At 44.6% G+C, this 23612-nt stretch overlaps 1 protein-coding gene across 3 annotated transcripts in view; it reads left to right on the top strand.

The window, feature by feature from the left end:
• LRP2 (LDL receptor related protein 2) overlaps positions 1 to 23612 on the top strand; it is a 220019-nt gene that overhangs the window by 152331 nt on the left and 44076 nt on the right. For all 3 annotated transcript variants that reach the window (XM_075933562.2, XM_075933563.2, XM_075933560.2), the window contains exons 55-65: positions 729 to 925; positions 3407 to 3652; positions 12063 to 12191; positions 14548 to 14667; positions 15319 to 15435; positions 15729 to 15845; positions 16790 to 16927; positions 17781 to 17903; positions 19341 to 19469; positions 19617 to 19748; positions 21443 to 21574. In XM_075933562.2, coding sequence (XP_075789677.2) covers positions 729 to 925; positions 3407 to 3652; positions 12063 to 12191; positions 14548 to 14667; positions 15319 to 15435; positions 15729 to 15845; positions 16790 to 16927; positions 17781 to 17903; positions 19341 to 19469; positions 19617 to 19748; positions 21443 to 21574 — 1580 coding nt within the window. The remainder of the gene's footprint in view (positions 1 to 728; positions 926 to 3406; positions 3653 to 12062; positions 12192 to 14547; positions 14668 to 15318; positions 15436 to 15728; positions 15846 to 16789; positions 16928 to 17780; positions 17904 to 19340; positions 19470 to 19616; positions 19749 to 21442; positions 21575 to 23612) is intronic.

Raw genomic sequence — 23612 nt, 5'->3', positions numbered from 1 at the left:
CCAATGGCCCATTCTACCAGATGTAGTGCCACCTCACACAGGAGCATCCATTGCTCATATGGATAGGTCAATGTTAAAATTATACACTTGCTAGAATTCTCTATCTAAATTGCAGATCACTTATGGAAATGTATCTTGTTCTGTCTCTTTCAGCCTATTTAGCTAACATTTGGCTTGCCTACGTATCTGTCTAAAATGACGAGTCTCTGTAAAGTAGTAGTGGTGACTGGGAGCTCTGGGGCTTTTAAATCGCTGCCGGAGCCCCTACACGGCACGCTACAGGCAGCACTGAGGGTTGCCTGGAGGAAGCATGGCACTCTCTGGGTGACACTGAGGGCTGCCTATCCCCAGCTCCACCTCTTCTGCCTGAGGCCCTTCCCCTTCTGGGGGCACGGAGCAGGGCCCCTTCCCCACCCTGCCAAGGGGCCCAGAATGATAGTTTGCGCACACATACTGCAAACTTGAGTCCCCATTAATCTTTTGTGAACATGTTACAGAGATTTCACCAGGAACCTCTGATAGTAGCCAATACATGTTATAATATATTTTGTTATTGCATGACGGTTGCCCTCCTGTCATATCAAACTGAGGCTCAAGAAATAGCTGAAGCCAGATGTTGCAAGATTTGTTACTGGCAACATCTTACCTAATAGTTGGTCCTTAAAGGGATGGCTGGACACCTGTAAAATCATTACTTCATCAATGGAAATATTCGTTTCTCTTTTTAGGTGCATACCTATTTGGTGGAAATGTGATGGACAAAGAGATTGCAGGGATGGCTCTGATGAACCACCGACTTGCCCACACCGATATTGTCGTGTTGGACAGTTCCAGTGTAGTGATGGGAACTGCACTAGTTCCCATTTCTTGTGTAATGCTCTGCCAGATTGTCCAGACAGATCAGATGAAGATCAAGTACTTTGTGGTAAATGACAATTAATTGTTCTTAGAGTACATGTAGCACTTGACATATTCAAAACATAGTATAAGCACTAACACTTAATACTCACAAGCCATACTGAGAGGTAGGTGAGAATCATGATCCCTATTTTATAGATATTACACTTCATTTTCTGCTGCCTTGCACCTTACATAGTAATTTACCCCAGTGCAAAGTGATTGTTAAAAATATGTTAAATGCTACCAGATCAGAATGGCAAAGTTTTGCACTCACTTTGATTCACTTGCACTGGTGTATGTTAGAAGGCAGTGGAAAATAGGTCCCATTGTGTTTTGCTGAAAGCAACACCATGAGGTTGAGCTTGTCTGCGTGTTCCCGCAGTGCAGACAGGTGTGAGTTTCAGCGTGCACTGTAAACTAAAAGAGACCTAGTTTGTGTTAACATTATCTCATTTCAAACAGGACTATGCTAACACAAACTACCTTTTAGTTTGTGCTAAGGATGTTAAGGACTAGTAGACTAGTTGACTATCCAGTAAGCCAATGCGGAAATGCCGTGCAGAGCCCAGGATCAGTCCCCCGCAGACCCTGGGCTTGGCATGGCATTTCCACAGAATCCAGGATCAGCTGGGGATTCCAGCATGGCATTTCAATGCGGCAGCACAGCATGGACCCCAAGACAGCAAGACAGAACTTCCACTTTGAAATGCACAAGAGCCCCTGCTGGGGACTCTGTACATTTCAAAGCTGGCACACCACATGAAGGCTGGGGCAAGGGACTCTTGTGCATTTCAAAGGTTAAGCATCCTCATAGAGCCCAGAGTCAGTGGAACTTCCCACTGGTGCTGGGCTGCACATGGTGTTCCGCATTCCTCCTTTGAAATGTACAAGAGCCCCACTGGGGCTGTTGTGCATTTCAAAGGAGGAATGCGGAAGTGCCTATCAACAAGTGGCATAATCAGTGGAAATTCCATCGACTACTTGACTAGTCAAATTAGTTGTTAGTTAACATCCTTAGTTTGTGCTTGCAGCAGCTATGTGGGAGCAGTTACACCTTAAACCAGTGTTTCTTAAAGTGGTCCATGGACCTACTCTGAAAAAGTGCTCCCGGGCCACTCTAGTTTGTTTACTTACCGACTCCACAGCCACACAGCACCCATTGGAAACAGTTTGCTATTTGCAGCCAAGAGGAGCCGGGGGAAGCAGTATGACCCTCAGACCATGCTGGCTTTTACCATAATCTGCATCTTTAAAACAATGAAAAAATTATTTCACATGAAAATTGCTCAAAATGCAATACACCCAGCCAGATGGTTTTGGAGAACTGAATGTGATGGAAAAAAATTTTAAATTGTAGGCATCTAAGTATAATTGTGAGACAGTGTATTAACATTTTTAAAATACATCTTATTTCATGTCCTTGTGTCTAATTAGCAAGCTAATTATTCTCCTCTTGTAAATAATATTGCACTGGGAATTGCAGTCTGAGCAGTGAGAATGAAAAAGGAAGCTGTGTAGTCATATAATTGATATTTTCATTGACTTCCATTAGCATATTATAGTGTTTTCTATAATGTCACCATAATTAAATGAAACTTCAATTTTACATGAATTTCAAATAGTCAAGCTCTTAAATAAGGCACATGGGAATAGTAAATAAGTAAGAAATTAACAGCTGCATAATAATGAGTTCACATCTTTATTTTGTATAAGGGAGAAAACTTGATCTAGAAAAGCTGTGTGTTGAAGTTTGCAGAAATCATACTGTATTCTCTCTTCATGCAGAAAGAGATAAGTGTGTATGCAAAAAGGGCAGTGGGAGAAGTAGCCAAATCATGTAGATTGGAAATCTATGGGAAGACTAAGTGAGCACTCCAATTCATAGGCTAGCACTGAGTATGACTCACACTCTGCAAACATCACAAGCCTCATTAGACCTCTACCACTGCTAATATTGGCGTCTACTCTGTGACTATGCATGACTTCCCCTCTAAGGAAGATAGAAACTGTGGATCTAAAGTTAATAGTGCTCTGAGCAGCATTAACTTGTGCCAAGTGTCCTGACATGCAGCGTGCTGGTTTATCAGGGACTATGTAGAACTAAAATGATTCCTCTTTGGTTCCACACTGTCAGAATTTCATGGTGGCCCATAAGCCATGTTGTCAACCACTGTGTTCTTTGCCCAAGCTCAGTGTAAGAGCTGCTGAGCTTTTACTTCACTCTGCACCAGGCAGTGACAACACTAGATGTTTGTCTTCTGCACATAGTCTCTCTGTAGTATTATGCAGCCTCTGAGAGCCAGATGAAAGCAGGCTGTGGGCCATAGCTATGCAATATTAGAAATCGGTATCTGAACTGGACAAGTACATTCTAAGCTCAAGTTGAGTTATCATCATTTCTTTAATATGCAATGATGACATCATACTTAATCAATTCCCATAATGTTGATGGGCTAGATCTTTCCTGTAAGCTTCACCAGACTAATAAAAACCTGTATTCTTCCAGCTAATCACCAGTGTGAGACACATCAGTGGCAGTGTGCCAACAAACGGTGTATCCCAGAAGCCTGGCAGTGCGATAAAGAAGATGACTGTGGGGATAACTCAGATGAAGATAGTTCTCATTGTGCCAGTAGGACCTGCTCTCCAGGCCAGTTTAAATGTGACAATGGCCGCTGCATCCCTCAGTCCTGGAAATGTGATGTGGACGATGACTGTGGTGATCATTCTGATGAGCCATTCCACGAATGCAGTAAGCACTACACCAATGGCAGCAGTCTGCATTACAGCATGATAGGCACAGTGAGCAGCAGTGCTTAATTGTTAAGAGGTTTGCTTTTTGAGGAGGTATGACTCCTAGAAACTGACTGCTAAACTGTGGTAGGTAACTAGCACTGCAGCACAGCACTTTGTGACTTGATAGGCATCTCATGTAGTCCCAAGCAACAAATAATACAGGGGCACAAAGGCACTAAACATTTACAAGGTTTTTGAATCAAGCATGGGTCTGCAAAGCACTCAGAACCTAAGCAGCATGGGCTTCAAAAGAGGAGATCTAGCCAGGAGATTTCAATTATCCCTTTTTCAAGTGGTAAAAGTAGCAGAAGAAGGGAAAGTGATAGACATAATATGACAAATTATGACTTGCACACGAATAGTCATGTGGGTAAAAAAACCTGCTTGAAAGTTTGCAAATAAAGGGTTATGATAAACCACGAAGTATCAAGTTGCAGGGGAGCTGTTGCGTGAGGTGCTACAAAGATCTGTGCTAGGCCTGGTTTGCATTAATATTCATTAATGATTGGGGAAGTAAATAGACAATATATTAATGAAATCTACAATTCTTCTTTGGGGATGTTCCCGCGGGTGCTGAGCTTGCCCCGGCGCCGCAGACGGAAGCTTGTGATGAGCAGTGTTCGGCCGGACCGCGCATGTGCCGCGGGCTCGTGGCTTTTGCGCTCTTTCCTGTCTCGCACAGTCTGGCCCTCCGCCAGTTTCTCTTCACCGCCTCAGGCGGCAGACGCTTGGAACTGCGCTCCTTACCTCACTCACTGAACTAGACTCCTTCTAGTTCCCCCTTGTACATACATTCCTATTTCCTCCTTTCCCTCGTTTTTTCTCCTTATTTAAAAAAAAAAAAAAAAGAGAAAGACAGAACTACTGGGAGTAAGAACAGAAACCGCATACCGCTCTTACCTCCCACCTCTCAGCTGTTCTTCTGTCAACTTCATTGTAAATAGTTGCGTTCACCTTTAAAAAAAAAAAAAACAGAAAAGAGACAAGGACAACAACAGAGATATTACCACTAAGTTTCCAGCATTTAAACAACTAGCTGTCTTTCTGTGATTTAAAAACAACAACCCTGCCTCAGGCTTCCAGCAAAATGTCTGCGACCGGCTTTAAAAAATGCGGCTCCTGCCGTGAGGCAATGCCAGCCTCCGACGGCCATTCGGAATGCATCCGTTGCCTGGGGGAATCTCACGTCTCCCAGAAATGTACCCATTGTACAAAACTCACCTCCAGGGCTAGAAAAGATAGGTGCCTCCGCATGCTCCTCTTTGACAAAGCTCTGCAACCACAGCAAGCTGACTCTGATCAGCAGCTACACAAACGCTGGGCTTCCTCCCCCACTATGGGACTCCAAAAGAAGGCAAGGCTGTCCCCAGCGAGATCCCTGCCAGCTGCCTTTAATGGCAGGGGAAACCGGGCAGACACACTTGTGACGTCTGGCAATGTAAAGCCACGTCCCCCTGCCTCAGCGGCTCTGAAGCCTAAGCGGCCACAGGAGGCTTCCCAAATGCCAGTTCCCCAGACAGCACCAGCTCAGCCGCTTCCCTTCACTCCGGCGCAGAGCGCTGAGCCGGCTCAGAGAGCAGCCTCGGATCCGACCATCACGGCACTGGCGCTGGCACCGCCTCTGAGTCACCGCGCGGTGCCAGACTACACGGTGCTGACCCACTCCGCTACCGGCGCAGCGCCGATTGCTCCTGCCCTTGAACCGCTGGAGCAGAGCAATCCAGTGGCTAGCGCTTCAGCGCATGCCGCCAGACAACCACCGCAGAGCCCTGCTCCTCTCCTATCTCCGTGCCGCAGCTGCTCTCGCTCCCGCCTCCTCTTCCTGGCACCGTCCTCTCTGCCGGCGCTGCGATCTCCACGCCGGTCCACTCACTGGCATGGGTCTCCCCATGCCTCCTCCAGACCGCCTTCTCCGTTTCTAGCTGCTGCATCTTCTCATCGCAGGCACTACTACAGGCAGCTCTCTGCTTCTCCTGGTTCCTCCAGGGCATCAGTCATCCGCTCCTGTTCGCCCTGCTCCCCGTACCATTATCAATATTACAGCTGCTCTAACTACCATGACAACCATTCACCGTGATGTGGCACACACCACCGCAGCGACCACTACTCCTGAGACTCGCGCAGTGGGTATTCTTGCCGATCATGATCCGGCTTTAACTACGCTTCACGCAGGCGCTCTCCAACTCCGGCTCCTCTTACTCCTCCGCACCATTCACCATCACCATCTCACCATCCATCAGAGCCGGAACATACCCCCTTCGCGGACCAACCTTCTGGGACTTCCATCCCAGACTCGTCCCCGCCAAATGAGTCAGTCACGCTGGGCGACAGCTCTCCACCAGATGACCTCCGTCAGTTCCAAGAGTTGTTTAAGTGAGTAGCTATCACACAAGAGATCCCGCTGCAGGAACTCAAAGACAAGCAACACAAGCTTTTCAGGAATCTCCAACTGCAGCATAAGTCACGCCTGGCCATTCCTCTTGATGAAGGCATCCTGGAACTGGCTGATGAAGTGTGGCATGCTCCAGCGTTTGCTCTTCCGACCAACAAACAGACCGACAGGAAATATTTTGTACCACCGAAGGGCATGGAATTCCTCTTTGCCTATCCCCAGGCTAACTCCTTAGTAGTCGACACAGCTCAACAGAGGTCTAGAGCCCCACACCTCAAACAACAGGGCTCCAATAAGGACATAAAGAGACTTGACCTCCTGTGCAGGAAGGTCTACACTTCAGCAATGCTACTCTTCAGAATCACCAATTACTCGGCGCATCTCTCCAGTCACACCTTTGACACCTTTTCACACCTTACCACCCTTATGGATCATCTCCCTGATTCTAAGAAATCGATCCTGAGGTCAGTAATCCTAGAGGGCTACACATCAGCGAGAACGTCCCTCCAAATAGCCATGGACGTCGCTGACACTGCTGCTCGTTCTACTGCTACTGCCATCGTTATGCGCAGAGCTTCTTTCCTTCAAGCGGCGGGAGTTCCAAAGGAACTACAGGCCAAAGTTGAGGACTTACCTTTTGACAAGGATAAGCTCTTTGCAGAGACCACAGACTCAATCTTACACTCTTCTAAAGACTCCCGAACAACCTTGCGAACTCTGGGGATGTACACTCCCCCCTTCAAGAGACACCGGTACTCACCATACCAGCGCAGATATGACTACTCCTATATCAGACATCAGTGGCAGCAGCAACACTAGCAACAGAGGCCCTTTGACAACCAACGCTCTCGTCAGAGTCCTCAGCGACACCGTAACCCAAACAGCAGGATGAACATGCCTCCCAACAACAAGCAACAAGTTTAATGCGTTGGTCGGGGGCGAGCAGACAGTCACAGGCAGCACCACGAATCGTACAACTCAGCTTTTTCACCACCAGTTGAGGCCCTTTCTAAATCAATGGGCAAAAATCACTACAGACAGATGGGTCCTCGAGATTGAACAATCTGGCTACCCTATCCATTTCATAGCCATTCCACCAACTACCCCTCCCACTCCGTCCCTCTTCAGGGACCCCTCTCGTGAGACCCTCCTCCGACTAGAAGTCGATCGCCTTCTTTCTGTGGGTGCCAGATAGCCAGTCCCAAAGGATTTCAGGAACAGGGGCTTTTATTCACATTATTTCCTCACCCAGAAGAGGTCCGGAGGTTGGTGCCCCATCCTAGATCTCTGGCATTTGAACAAATATCTCAAGAAACAACGATTCAAAATGACGACTTTAGCTGCCATAATCCCTGCATTAGATCCACAGGACTGCTCGACCTCCAGGATGCCTATTTCCACGTCCCTATCCATCCAGCTCATAGGAGGTTCTTATGCTTCGTCGTGGCAAAGGACTACTTTCAATACAAGGTCCTCCCCTTCGGACTATCGACAGCCCCCAGGGTGTTTTCAAGGGTTCTATCCATGGTCACGACCTTCCTCCGGTGCCAAGAGGTACTCATCTTCCCTTACCTGGATGATTGCCTACTCAAGGGTCCTTCTGCACACAAGGTTTCCCAGATGGTTCACCTCATGAGGCAAGTCTTTCAATCACTTGGACTCCTCCTCAACGAGCAAAAGTCCGTTTTGCGCCCCACTCTGAACATCGAGTTCATTGGAGCCTGCCTGGACTCACTTGCCAGCAGAGCGTTCCTACCCTTACAGAGGTTTCAAGCCATCCAAGACCTCATTCACACCATCACCGTTCCACTTATCACATGCCTCAGACTGATGGGCCATATGGCTGCCACAACATAAGTGGTGAAATACTCCAGACTACATCTACGTGCCCTTCAGTACTGGCTGACTCTCATAAACAACCACACCAGATACGATCTCCACAGGTCGGTAACGCCGCCACCTGGCGTTCTACAATCACTGCTATGGTGGACCAGCCACAGAAACCTGCTGTCAGGTATACCTTTCCATCGGCAGGAGCCACTCCACCAACTTACAACAGATGCCTCCCTACTAGGCTAGGGGGCTCACATGGGCTCCCTCTCAGTCCAAGGCCAATGGTCCCCGCAAGAAGCACGGCTACACATAAACCTTCTAGAGCTATGCGCCATTTTCAACGCATGCAAATCCTTCCTCATCTACATTTGAAACACCATGGTGAGGATACTCACGGACAACATCACAGCCATGTATTACGTGAATTGCCAAGGCGGCACTCACTCCCGATCCCTATGCACGGAAGCCATCCGCTTTTGGAACTGGTGCATTCGCCACGGAATAACAACTACGGCATCCTACTTACCTGGCACCACAAACGTGATGGCAGATTTCCTAAGCAGACACTTCCATGTGAAGCACGAATGGGAAATGCACGATGGCGTCCTATGCGAGATCTTCCAACGTTGGGTACTCCCCGAGGGGGCCTCTTTTTAACTGCCGCCAATACAAAATGCCGCAAGTACTGCACAAGGGCAGGCCTAGGCCACGCATCCCTGGGGGACGCCTTTCTTATGACATGATGCGGACCCCTTCTCTATGCATTCCCCCCATACCTCTGATCCCCAAAGTCCTCCAGAAGCTGAAGGCAGACAGGACAACGCTAATCCTCATAGCCCCAGACAGGTCTCGCCAGTACTGGTTTCCCTTCCTCCACTGTCTCTCCGCGCGGACACCGATCCGCCTTCTGCCTCTTCACAATCTCCTCACACAAGACTGAGGACGCCTGAAACACCCCCAGATACAAATGCTGAACCTAACAGCATGGTTCCTAACTGCCTGACTTCATTCGAATCCCTCTGCTCCGATCCAGTCCAACATGTCCTAGTACATAGTAGACGACAAACCACGAGAAAAACTTACCTTCACAAGTGGCGCAGATTCTCCTGGTGTACTTCGAACCACCATGATCCGACACGTCCGTCAATCCTCTCCGTACTGGTCTATGCGTTGCACCTGAAGGACAAAGGCCTCGCATTAGCCTCCATCAGGGTGCACCTCGCAGCAATATCAGCATTCACATCACCGATAGATGGCGTTTCTGTCTTCGCCCATCCTACTACTAAAAGATTTCTCAAGGGACTTACCAACATGGCCCCACCCACGACCCAGTCCCACTGGTGTGGAGCCTGGATGTAGTCCTCGACGCCCTGATGAGGCCGCCGTTCGAGCCTCTGGCGAATGTATCCTTGCATTTCCTCACCTTGAAAACTGTTTTCCTGCTTGCCATAACATCGGCACGCAGAGTGAGCGAGCTTTCCGCCATGATGGCCACGCCACCATATACAATTTTCCGTAAAGATGGAGTAGTCTTGAGACTACACCCAAGATTCATACCCAAAATTGTCTCCCATTTCCATGTCAATGAACCAGTGATCCTGCCAACCTTTTTCCCAAAGCCCCATGCCTCGCCACAAGAAGTAGCCTTGCATTCCTTGGACACCCGCAGGGCCTTAGCATTCTACATAGATCGCACTAAACCTTTCAGGCATACGGACCACTTATTCGTCTCCTTGGCACGGAGGTCAAAGGGTCAACGGCTATCTTCCCAGAGGATTTCCAGTCTCGTAACCTCATGTATAACGCAATCATACGCAGCGAAAGGCTTACCCCATCCATCCCAACCACACGCCCACTCCAGTAGAGCCATAGCCACATCTACAGCGTTTCATAGAGGGGTATCTCTGAAGGACATCTGCAGGCTGGCGACCTGGTCCTCACATGAGACCATCGCCAAACACTATTCTGTTTCTCTACTCACTCGTTCAGATGGGGCAGTGGCGTCTGCGGTGCTCTCCATAGCAGATAAATAGGGACTCCTTGCCCTCCTTCCATTCTGGCGACTACTGCTACACAGTCACCCATAGTGCAGCACCCACAGGGACATCCCCGAAGAAGAAAGCGAAGTTACTCACCTTTGGTGTAGTAACTGTCGTTCTTCGAGGTGGTGTCCCCACTACCCGCCCTCCTCCCCGCTTCGGAGTCCTCTCTCTCTCTCTGCTCTTGTCTCTTAGGGTATGTCTACACTAGCTCGTTAGTTCGAGCTAGGTAGGCAAATGAGGGCAACCGGAGTTGCAAATAAAGCCCGGGCTTCATTTGCATGTTCCCAGGCGCCGCCATTTTTAAATCCTCCTTAGTCCGAACTCCGTGCCCGCAGCTACACGCAGCACGAAGTAGGTAGTTTGAATTAGGAATGAGGAGTAATGAGGAGGTGGAACGAGGAGTACTGGTAGTTCGAAGTTCGGACTAAGGGGGATTTAAAAATGGCGGCTCCTGGGAACATGCAAATGAAGCCCGGGATATTTAAATCCCGGGCTTCATTTGCAACTCTGGTTGCCCTCATTTGCCTACCTAGCTCAAACTAACGAGCTAGTGTAGACATACCCTCCCAGACTCCGAGATGGTCTCGAGAAACTGGCGGCGGGGCCAGACCGCGTGAGACAGAAAAGAGCACGAAAGCCGCGAGCCCACGGCACATGCATGGTCCGGCCGAACACTGCTTATCACAAGCTTCCATCTGCGGCGCTGGGACAAGCCCAGCACCCCATAGTGGAGCACCAGCGGGGACACCACCTCGAAGAATGACAGTTACTGCAACTTCTCTATGCTACTAAATAGGGAGGAGTTATGGGCATCTGGAATGACAGAGAAATAGTAAAAAAAACACCTAGAAAGAGTAGAAACAGAGATTGACAACAACAAACTGAAATTTACCTTGGAGAAGTGCAGTTTAGTACAACTGGAATAAAATAATCTGATAGAGCAGCAGTCTGAAAGCTGGAAAGCAGTAATGTGACCTCCCAGTGATGGTAACGAGCAAATTGACGAGGAGTTTGCATGCAATGTGACAGCTGAAAAGGCCAGTGCAGTTTTGAGCTGTATACTTAATGACATCAATGCTTATGGCAGCTAGAGTACAGATACTGAGCACCCAGCTAGCATGGATATAAATATCTATGTAGATGGTGAGATATAGCTTAGGCAGAATACAGACATAACAGAACGAGAAGGTGTATATCCAACACCCAAAGAGTGTCTCTATCTACACTTCTATTTTTAGTAGTGTAGTATCCTGCTCTGGAGTCCACCACATTGAAAAGCTCTGTCAGGGTGCCTCTACACTGCACCTGTGGCTCGAAATAAGCTACGCATTTTGAGCTACGCTTATTTGCATAGCTTATTTGGAGTGTATTTCAAAATAGAGAGCTATTCCAAAATGTCCCTTAATCCTCGTGGAATGAGTGAGCCTGTTATTTCAAAAGCTATTTCTAGATAACAGGCTTGTTTAAAAGACACGGAATAGCTATTTTGGGGCTATCGCTGTGTAGATGCGCCCTCAGAGCCTTTCCCCATTGCCTCCCCACAGACCCTTTCCTTGCCACAATAAAGGGCCCCACTAGCAGAAAGGCAAGTAATGTTCTGCTGTGTTTCCCGGGTTGGCACACCTTCTTACCGTTCTTCACACTCCTAATGGCTCAGCTTAGCACAGGAAGAGGATGTGAAAAAAAGTTAAATATTTGAATATTTGAAGAATAATTCCTCTCCTTCCTTGATGATTATTTAGGATGCCAAGGAGCTAGTATAACCCTGAAATGAGCTGAAATTCAGAAAAGGGAAAGTTAGTCTGATTATCAAGAAAAACTTCCTGACAGTGACATAGCAAAGTGGTCATTACCCAATCACTTAGCTTAAAACTAGAATAGACAAAATGCTGGCAAAGCTGTAATAAGACTCCATTGTTTACCGGCAAGTAGATGACCAATTGATTTTTTTCAATTGTTTAATCCTTTCTTTGGAAGCAATACACCAAATGCACCAAAAAAACCCAATAGATGTTAAAGTCATATGCACACAGCAGGAAAAGCAGATTCCAGGATAAGAAATACAAAATGTCCTTTAACAACTCTCTCTTGTATTTTAGTGGGTCCTGCCTATCGGTGCGATAACCACACAGAGTTCAGCTGTAGAACCAATTACCGCTGTATTCCACTGTGGGCAGTATGCAATGGGTATGATGACTGCAGAGACAACAGTGATGAACAAGGCTGTGGTAGGTTCAGGGAAAAAGCTTTTTTCCCCTAAATGCCATTATGATGAAAATGATCCTCCAAGCTATAAACCCTCATGGAATTATTTTCAATGATCATTCATATGCTTGTACTTCTTTCATTGTCTTTCAGTCCATTTCAGTGATAGACATTTGCATAGAGGAAAATTCTGTGTACATCAGTTCACTGTAGATCATTGTGTAGCTCAAATGCTATCACCCTGGAAAGCTAGATTAAGATTATTATTGTGCTATTATTATTTAACTAGTTAATTAGCCCATCATAAGATGGGATTTTCAGGTCTCTCCTCCACATTGGTCTTCTCTCCTGAGCCTCCGGTCTCTCGCTCCATGTCTCTTTCTATCTCTCTCCTCTTCCTACTGCCTCCCCCCCTCTCTCTCAGCTCTTCTCCGCCTTCTGCCTCTCTCTCCGTCTCTCTCTTTCTCTTCTCCTCCTCCTGCTTCTTACTCTCTCTCCGCTCTCCTCTGTCTCCGTCGGGGATGCATCTTGTCCAGGCCCCACCCCCTGGCCGTGTACATCACCGCCCCACTCCTCTTCGCCTCCCACCATGGCACTTGGCTGACTTCTGCGCCGCACAGCTGGGCCACTGTAGGGGAGCAAGCAGAGCAAGCGGCTGTTTGGGCTCCCCTGCGGTGGCCCGGCTGAGCGGCGCAGAAGTCAGCAGAGCGCCACAGTGGGAGGCGAAGGGCGCTGTGAAGGGGGGCAGGGCAGTGACATGCACAGCCAGACCCCACCCCCTGGCACAGCCAGACCCCATCACCCCTTCCCCTCCTGCCGTGGCAATTGGCTGACTTCTGCGCCACTCAGCCGGGCCGCCACAGGAGAACAAGCGGTGGAAGCGGCCGTTTGGGTAACAGCCTGGAGCATGGAGGTACCTCCTGCAGCATGGAGGTAACAGTGCCACCCAGAGGGAACAGCCAGCATTTCAGTGTTACAGAGTCACAGACATTGGGCTACTATATATATGATGTTGATTCTGTGCTTATCACTGAATAAAATAAAGGACCCAAATTTTTCCTGCACCCAAATTTTACATGTAGGAACACACATGAAAACTGTGTTGTTGTAGCTATGCTGGAATCAGGATGTTTTTGAGACAAAATGAGTGAGGTAATATTTTTTTATTAGACCAACTTGTGTTTGGTGAGTGAGATAATCTTTGGATCTTACACGGAGCTCTTCTTCATATGAAAGCTTTCATTCAGTTTTCCTTTTGCAAAACTCCTTCTGACATTCAACTGGGGATCCACTGTATCAAAATCACCTGTGTTGAGGGATTATGATGCTGTAAGTGTTGTTTTGAGGCCTTTTAAAATCCTACAAAAAGAGTCTGCAGGCCAGGAGTTCACAATAACTAGGGTGTGTCTAGACAGCAGGCTTTTTTCGAAAAAAAAGTGGCCTTTTTAAAAAAAATCTTTACTTTCATCTAGACTTCTGCCGCGTTCTTTTGAAAGTAAATCAAAAGAAAGCAGCAGTTTTTTCGACCGTGGAAAACCTCATTTTACAAGGAATAACGCCTTTTTTCAAAAGTGCTCTTTTGAAGAAAGGCGCTATGTAATGCAAACAGTGCTTTTTCAAAAGAGAGCATTCAGACTGCCTGGGTGCTCTCTTTCGAAAAAGCGGCTTGCTTTTTTGAAAGTACTGGTTGTAGTCTAGACGCTCTTTTTTGAAAGAGGCTTTTTTGAAAGTATCTTTCAAAAAAGCCTCTTTCGAAAGAGACTTGCAGTCTAGATGTAGCCCTAGATGAGAATAACCCTGGAAAAACAGTATATGGCAGATTGCCCTACAGTGTACCATATGGTTTTCAGCTCTAGCTGTTTGTCATTAAAATTGTGTGCCACTTTGCGAATCATCAGATACATGTTCACATACCAGAGCCTGCCCATTTTTCTTACATCAAATCATTTCTTCTCCAACTAATATTTGTTTCTATTGGTGCTGGTTGTTTTTTACTTTCCTTTTCTGAGGGACAGTAGAGTTGTTATGGGGTGGCCGTTTTAGGAGTCTCTGACTCTGCAATACTTGTGGCATCCTCCCTTTCAAGAAAATAGATATGTCCAGAAAATTACTATTAAAGCACACAGTCTTTTTCTGAGCATTTTCTTCCCAATCCTATAACACACTTGATGGGATGTTTTCTAACTGCTCTTCCCCTAAATTACTTGATTTAAGTTCATGGTTTGTATAATTCCAGCTACGACAACCCTCTGGGTACTTTAGCCTATCCAAAGCATCCTATCTTACTCTTAACATCTCTTTAATATGATTTGGACAGGACAGAGAGTATGCTAATGTATGCTGGTTTATTGTCTTGGTGACAAATTGTATGCTTTGCAGAGGAGATGACTTGCAATCCTTTGGGAGATTTCCGCTGTAATAATCATCGGTGCATCCCGCTGCGCTGGAAATGCGATGGAGATAATGACTGTGGAGATGGGTCTGATGAGAACAACTGCAGTGAGTTGGCATGTCATTCATGACATTTTATTATTTCTAGCTTTTCACATAGAGGCTCCCATTTCTTTTGAAAATGGGGCATGGTCTTAATTGCAAGAGTACAGTTGTGCCACTGTGTCGTCTGCAATATTACTGCTGAGCTATTGGGAATATTGTGTTAAGAATAACCTTGTATTGTACAGAAATAAATGTTGGTAAATACAGTTATCCAGAAGAATGTTATAATGTATATGAAAGTATTAGTCCTGCTTTCCACAAGGTTTTAAGGACTCAGTCCTGCATGTGTATGTGTACATTTGTGTTTGTGTGCATATGTGTAAAAAAATATTTCCCAAATTAAAGAGTGCAGGATCAAACTTAAACTGAATTTATTATTTTCTGATTAGGAGGTGTAATTTCCTCAAGATAAAAGTCATTCTTGGGTAATGTTGTAATAAAACTAAATCTTGAGATGAGTTAACCCACAGTACTCTAGAAAAGCATGAAGTGCTTAATATCACATAATCTCTATTCGGAAATATCAACGTACCAATTTAGTGATTATCTGACATCTCATCCAGCTATCATTTTGCCTGTGTTAATGAGAAAGGCTTGGTAAATTACAGTTGAGTGACTTCATACGTTGTTTGCACTTTGTCTTTTTAATTGAAGGCCCTCGTGAATGTACGGAAAGTGAATACCGTTGTGATAATTTACACTGCATTCCTTCTCGATGGATTTGTGACCATGATGATGATTGTGAAGACAATTCAGATGAACGTGACTGTGGTGCGTATTGACTTTTGTGTGTCATTTCATCATATTACAGACTAAGTCTTGTGCAGGTGTGAAGTCATTCTGCAAAACCATATTTTACATCAAGCAGTATTAGTGAAGCAACTTTTAATGCATGATCTTATTTACCTGAATTTAGAACAGGAAATACCACAACTACTATGGCACATTTAGACAGTGTGCATGGTGAACATCCAGTTTTATACTGTGTGTACATAAAAAATATCCTCTTGATATTTTTTTTCACATGAAGAGATTTCACTGATAATTTTGGAATCTTTTTTTAGAGATGAGGACATGCCATCCTGGGTATTTCCAATGTAGCAGTGGGCATTGTGTTGCAGAACGTTTCAGATGTGATGGAAGTGCAGACTGTCTTGATTTCTCTGATGAAGCGACCTGTCGTGAGTTTAAAGCATATGGTGGGAAATTATGGGGGAACAGCACATTAGACACACTTACATGTGACAGAAAACTTACTCTTTATTGTCTGCTTAATACAGCGGATAAAATCCTGAGTGGTATTGAACACTCGAACATTGACAATTCAAATGTCTTCAGTAATAATTCAGGAGAAATGTAATACATCGGTGCTCATTTTCATCTTCAGAACCCAAATGGTTTGAGCCATGGTACCTTTTCTTCTCATGTTGCTGTCGTAACAGTTGTGATCATCCTTCCAAGCACTTTAGAAAACCCTGAATTAAATGGGAAGGGGAAGAATCAGGACATTTTCAGTGATAGGCCCCATACACAGGAGCTTATTTCCTAGCACATGCGGTCCAACAGAGGCTGAATTAGACAAACTGTGTGGCATGCTGCACACCCTCTATTTTCCATGTTTTTTATTTAGAGGAAAAGGGAAAGAAGATTTACTAGAAAGCTACTGAAGGGCCGTAGAAGCTGATGATGTGTTATTTTCAGTTTTTGTATAGGATTCATATAATTGGAGGGACACTTTATAAACGCAGATACATTATTAATTAATTATCTGGTTATATCCCTGACCATTTATTGAGATTGCTTGTATGAAACATGTAAAATTATATGTATGCATTGCCAGTGATAAATGCATACAATGCCAGTAAAACTCACACCACCTCATTACTGTTCTAAGGCCTATGGCAGTGACTTTAATTTAGATTAAGATTTTACAAAGCTAAAAGGCTAATCAGTATAGCTAGCCAGTGGGCCTTAGTCCTTGAAGTTTTCTATCCCTCAAATTCTTTTAGCTCTCTTCTCCTGTAGAGAAGAGGATGCAGAAGAAAAGAATGACCTATGAAACACTTGCATATTATTTCAGACCGAGGTTCTTTTTTGTACTAAAAATTCAATTTTTTTTCATTAGCAACACGCTATCCGAATGGTACATACTGTCCACCTCTGTTGTTTGAGTGTAAAAACCATATCTGTATCCAGCCATACTGGAAATGTGATGGTGACAATGACTGTGGAGATAACTCTGATGAAGAACTTCACCTTTGCTGTAAGAGAGAAAAATGAAATAATTACAATTATTAGTGGCACAGAAGTAAGAGCTAAATCATAAATATGTTCTCCTGACTGGAGATTTTCATAGGTTTTGGTAAAAATAACCACAGAGAAAATGTTTCAAATGAAGCATCTTTAAATTTACTCCATACTCTCTTGTGATTTTGTAACTCATCCATTGTTTTTCCGGCATCTAACTGTTCAGCTGTAAAAGAGGGGAGAAGTCAAATGATGTGGGGCAATTAGAAATGTGAATAACAGTCAACATTTTCAAAATAGGTGTCTAAAATTAGGACCCTTAACTGAAATTTAGAGATATAAAGGTTTGATTTTCAGTGGTGCTGAGCATCCTCACCTCTCATTAGAGTCAGGATGTGTCCTTAAATGTGGATTATGGGTCCTAACTTTAGGGACTCAAATTCAGAAATTTTGATTAAAACCTATGAGAAACACATTATATACAGCTTAGGCAGCCGCAGTTAGGTGATAGGTGATAACTGCATTTATAAATTGGATGAGCTGTTATATAAACGGTTTTTGCTGTTGTCTAGAAAGATACAGAATGCAGATTATCATGGTACATAGTAGTGAATGCTTGCTGTCTGGGGTACAGGCTACCTTTTTCAAGAAAGCTGATAATTTCTATGTCATAAATACAGATTTTAGTTTCTCTCTAAAAAAAACCCAATTTAATGCTGACTAAAGAATATGTTTACTTTTGTCCTGGAAGACTAATGCTTTTTAAAATAGAGGCATTAGGTAGCCAACAAAAGCAATGTGTTGGTTTGATGGGTTATATTCAATAAATGTTTGAATCATAATTGCTTATTTGATCTGTTTAATTTCAGTGGATATTCCCTGTGAACCACCATTCCGTTTCCGGTGTGAAAATAATCGCTGTATCTACAATCATGAGCTGTGCAACCAAGAGGATGACTGTGGAGATGGAAGCGATGAGAAAGAGGAGCACTGTATGTGTACACATACGCAGCCAAATTTATTCACTGATCAGTAGATTCATTTTCTAGTAGTGCTAGACTTGGACTTCCCTCAGTGTAAAGTATTTGTAATGTTTAAGAATAATAATAAAAACACCCACACTGAATGACAAAATGAAAAGAAATACTTTAAAAGTATTGTTCAGCAGGAAATAATTTGACATGTGCTTATCATAGTACAGAATATTTGTGGAATATAAATATAAGGATAGATTTAATGTGTAACAAAACCAGTATTTGTATACCCACAGTATGCCGCAATAAAATAATGAAAAAGAAAGGATTGGCAACACAAAAATAGTGAGAATGGCAAACGTTCCTGAAGTTGTTTTGAACATGGTTATTATTCATGCAGGTCTTAATAATACTGGGCCTGGAATAATACTCTCAGGAATATTATGTTTTTAGGTCAGTTGAAGGGCAAGCTAGGCTAGTGAGTGGGTCACAATGAGCAGCCTTCAGTCACTTCAGAGGGCCACAAGATTTTCATAACCAAGATGGACTCCTGGGATAGGGTAGTTTTGCTAACTGCATTTGCATACGCAGAATTTGCAGGGTGTACTGATTGAATTGTGGCAGTGCTTTGATTGGATGCCGAGGGTACACATGGCTTTCTGTCAGTTTTGTGTGCAATAAACACATATTTCACTTCATGTGCCCTTGTTTTATATGCATGGCACTTTAGTAATACGAGTAGGAAAAAATTACAGAGATGGAAACCAGCAGAATCTGGTAACTCTGCATGTGGGCAATGGTAACCAAATTTTTCATGGGCCCTGCATAGAACCCCCGTGGGCTGCAGATTACTCACCATTGCTTCAGGCCCTGATACTGCAACTAGCACTGCGTGCAATTTTTATTATGTATCTTCATTAGACAGTGCAAATTTCTGCTCCCAGATAGATGCTCAGTGCCCATTGTCTCAATTGGAATTGCATGTGCACATTTCATAGCAGAATTTCCCCCCTTCCAGGTTAAGCATATTTATCATTAATTGACTTTTAAAATCACTTAATGTCATGTAATCATAATAGCATGTTGTATATGCTAAAATGGTCCCAATTAAACTAAACTATCTAAGACTGGAGTTAAATTTAAAAGTTTAGCGATTAAAAGATATTGAATAGCCCTGCTAAAGCAAGAAGTTAAATAGACTGTTGAGTAGAAAATAGAGTATAAAAAGTACTTATGACATAGCTCTTGCATCTCTAGAAAGAGGAAGTCTGGGGTTTTGGTTGAGGTACAGGACTAGGAATCAGCAGACATGGGTTCTGTTCTCAGCTATGCTGCAGACTTCCAGAGTGATGTGACCAAGTTATTGAACTTCTCTCTTCTGTGAAAGGAATTATGCCTAACTTTTGGATGTTGGGACACTATAGATGATCATGGATTGTATCTTTTCAATTGTAGGTAAAGAACCTACCCCCAGACCTTGTACTGCTGAAGAATTCAAATGTGGAAATGGGAACTGCATTCCTCTACACTACGTATGTGACAATTATGATGACTGTGGAGACCATTTTGATGAAACAGGCTGCAGTAAGTATCAATGTCACTGTCACATGGAGTAATAAAAATCAGTATAATTGAAACTAAAAAAAATTGTAAATAAGAGAAAATAATGGAAACTGTAGCTCTCAATATAATTTATGCTTTTCCAATTAAAATTATTTATATTCTTTTCAGACTCAGGAACAGGACGAACTTGTGCTGAAAATATCTGTGAACATAACTGTACCAACTTAAGTGAAGGAGGCTTTATCTGTTCCTGTAGGCCAGGGTACAATGCCAGTGAGCTGAACCGGAACTCTTGTGATGGTATTTTCAATATTCTATTATTCTTCTCCATGAAAGATGTTTAATTTGGTTTTGTTATGGTAATTTAAATATAACTTTTCATTATGGCATGTAAAGAGGATTTTTGTATTTCACTGGACCTCTTCTGACACAGATTTTGATGCTGAAATATATTTTCTCATCCAGAAACTAGGTCCCAGACACAGTAAAGAACTTAAATCTATGCTTAATTTTAAGCAAGCGAGTAGCTTTCTTGACTTTAATGGGAGTACTCAGATGTTTGATGATAAGCACATTCTGGTTTGTTGAATTAGAGCTTTATGGCTTCATTCAGCTGCACGGAAAAAAAGGGCGTCTTTCCATTGACTTCAGTAAAGGTTGGATCATATCTGAGTTACCACTGTCTATATTTACAACAGAATAAAAGCTTCTGCTCTGAGAAATTCACTAACTTGCATACTGTGCAGCTCTACACTGAAGAATGACTGTAAAAATGGCACTTCTTTGTCAATAGATCTGTTCCCTGTGCAGTTAGCGTAATATATGCTAACTTCAAAGATGAAAATAAATTTGTATTGCTTCTTATTCCATATTGCAGTAGGATCCAGCACATCTAAGAGAGAGTGAACTGGATTCTAGTCTATCATCTCTGTCTTGAAAATTGTTCGCTAAATCCGGAGATGTGGGGTGCTGGTGTCTTTTCCAAGATAGGCAGCGACAGAGGCAGGGGTCCCTTTCTCTCCACTCACCAGAGCACAAAGCACAGGAGCAGCAGAAGTCCCCCAGTATTTACACCAGGATTTGAGTGTATCTGTTTGACTGGGTGGGCTTAATCCATTCCATACTTTTCCTCCTGCCAAAAACAACTACTTTTTTTGGGAGGGTGTTGGCAGTGAGTCCTGATTATTTATACTCCACAGTGATCACTGGAGCCATCCATCTCTCTCAGAGCTATAGTTTCAGCCCATCTAAAGAGTCCAGCAGATATTCAAGTTATCTTTGCAATTATGAGGGCTAGTAACTTCCCCCTTTTTTGAAGGGATCCTATGATTCAAGGATCTGGGCAGGAGGCATGGGTTTATTGTGCATATGCCTCATTTCAGCCTTGAGTATATTGCAGATGAAGTATATTGAGGATTTTGGAGAAATCCCGCATTAACCAGAGACCAGTATGTGGTATTGCAGTTTATAGTCATATCTCAGCTCCTTGGAGGCATCTGAGAGTGGTTTTAAGGCTTCTGATTTCAGCTAACCACAGATCCGAGGCCACGGCATTACTCTCCTTTATGGAGATTATATTGCCCTCCTATGGTTCAGCAAATTCTCTGGTTTGGCACCAGTCAGGCCCCGAGGGTGCTGGACTAGAGAGGTTCAACTTGTACACAGTTCATTTTCCTGTGAAAACCAATCATGATAAACAGGAGTTAATCTGCTCTAAGTTGTCAGTAGTTAATACTTTTGATTCATCTGATGTTAAACAGTAGCTGTGGAAGAGAGTTCTATTAGATACTGATACTGAAGTTCTCAGCACTTAATGGGACAATGATCTACTAAATGATCCTTAAAATATGCTGGGAAAAGAGAAACTCTTGGGAAGAAAAAAGGGTGTTTGCCTTATCTGATCAAGAAAGGAGACAAGAATGCCAAAATTATATATGTGACTAGTTCACCTAGGGAAACAACCTGAGATATTTTCTCTCTCCATTTCTGTTTAGATATCAATGAGTGCGAGATCTTTGGAACCTGTCCCCAGGACTGTAAGAATTCCAAGGGAAGTTATGAATGCTTCTGTGCTGATGGCTTTAGGTCTGTGGGGGATCAACAGGGAAAACAGTGTGCTGCTAATGGTATGTTTAATTGACAGCCTGACTGATTGCCATTTGTAATAAACAAGCTCACTGTAACAACTTTAATGAATGTAGGCTTCCCCATTGTACCTGGAAAAAATCTTTTTGTGCAGTATTAGATTATCTCTGGTTTACCTACATCTTTGTACCTTGTTCATCTTTGTGCAGGAATGTAAATACTCCCTTTCTGCATCTATTTGTAAGAATTAAAATAATACCCACTTCTTGCAGGTCTCTGACATGATAAATAATCTAAAAAAATAGGCTGGGTGCCTGCCTTCCCCTCCCTCCAGGTTTCATGAAAACAAAAGACTGTCTATGCTCTGGTTATCAGCAAAGGGCAGCTGCTTGTTAGCTCCCAGTCCTGGAGGCTTTAGATTTTGTAACCTAAGTAATGTATCAGAAGACAGTTGTATTAAATTGGTGCAAATCAAAGGCAGTTTGCTGACAGATCACTATTTATTATTCATGGATCGATGAACACAAACAGGAGGATTTATAACAGCTCATTTATAACTGCAATTATTAGTTCTGTCTTTGGTTAATATCAGTGGCTGTTTTGTGTGTCAGTTAGGGTATGTCTACACTACAAAGTTAATTCGAACTAACGGATGTTAGTTCGAAGTAACTTTGATAGGCGCTACACTAGCGCTCCGCAAGTTCGAACTTAATTCCTCCTGGGTGAACCTCCTTTTACGAGGACTAAGCCTAGTTCGAACTTACTAGTTCGAATTAAGGCATGGGTAGCCCCTTAATTCGAACTAGTGGGAGGCTAGCCCTCCCCAGCTTTCCCCAGTGGCCACTCTGGCCAACACCAGGGAAACTCTATTGCCCCCCTCCCGGCCCCGGACCCCTTAAAGGGGCACAGGCTGGCTACGGTGCCCGTGCCAGGTGCAAGCCTGCCAGCACCCAGCTAGCAGACCCTGCACCTGGCACAGCTCGAGCCAGCCACCCAATGACCCCCCAGCCCTCCCCCTCTTCCCGGGACCAGGCTGGCAGCTCCCGGGAGGCACCCGCCTGGGCTAGTGCGGACATCGTGGACCTTGTCCATGACCTCCGCACTAGGCAGAGGAAAGTGGCCGTCTAGGGCAGGAGTGCTGCCAGCCTGGCCACCCAGGAGCAGGTATGCATGAAAATCAAGGGGGTCCACTGAGACCCCCGACCCTGAGCCCTGAGCTTAGAATGGCCGTACTGGGTCAGACCAAATGTCCATCTAGCCCAGTAGCCTGTCTGCCGACAGTGGCCAACCCTAGGGACCCTGGAGGGGATGGACCGAAGACAGTGACCAAGCCATTTGTCTCGTGCCATCCCTCTCTAGCCTTCCATAAACTTCGGGCAGGGACACCACTCCTACCCCCTGGCTAATAGCACTCCATGGACCCAACCTCCATGACTTGATCTCACTTCTCTTTAAACTCTGTTCTAGTTGTAGCCTTCACAGCCTCCTGCAGCAAGGAGTTCCACAAGTTGACTATTTGCTTTGTGAAGAACAACGTTCTGTTACTAGTTTGAAGCCTGCTACCCATTCCTTTCCTTTGGTGTCCTCTAGTCCTTCTATTATGGTAACTAATGAAGAACTTTTCTTCATGCACCCTCTCCACCCCACTCATGCTTTTATAGACCTCTATCCTATCCCCTCTCAAGGTATGTCTACACTACCCCGCTAGTTCGAACTAGCGGGGTAATGTAGGCATACCGCACTTGCAAATGAAGCCCGGGATTTGAATTTCCCGGGCTTCATTAGCTTAAGCCGGCCGGCGCCATTTTTAAATGCCGGCTTGTTCGAACCCCGTGCCGCGCGGCTACACGTGGCACGGGCTAGATGGTTTGAACTAGCAAGCCATTCCGCACTATCTGTATGCCTCGTGGGACGAGGTGTACAGATAGTGCGGAATGGCTTGCTAGTTCGAACCATCTAGCCCGTGCCACGTGTAGCCGCGCGGCACGGGGTTCGAACAAGCCGGCATTTAAAAATGGCGCCGGCCGGCTTATGCAAATGAAGCCCGGGAAATTCAAATCCCGGGCTTCATTTGCAAGT

This window comes from Pelodiscus sinensis, chromosome 7 (genome assembly GCF_052426305.1).
Source record: "Pelodiscus sinensis isolate ZL-2025 chromosome 7, ASM5242630v1, whole genome shotgun sequence".
NCBI lineage: Eukaryota > Metazoa > Chordata > Testudines > Trionychidae > Pelodiscus > Pelodiscus sinensis.
This window is presented reverse-complemented; position numbering and strand designations above follow the sequence as displayed.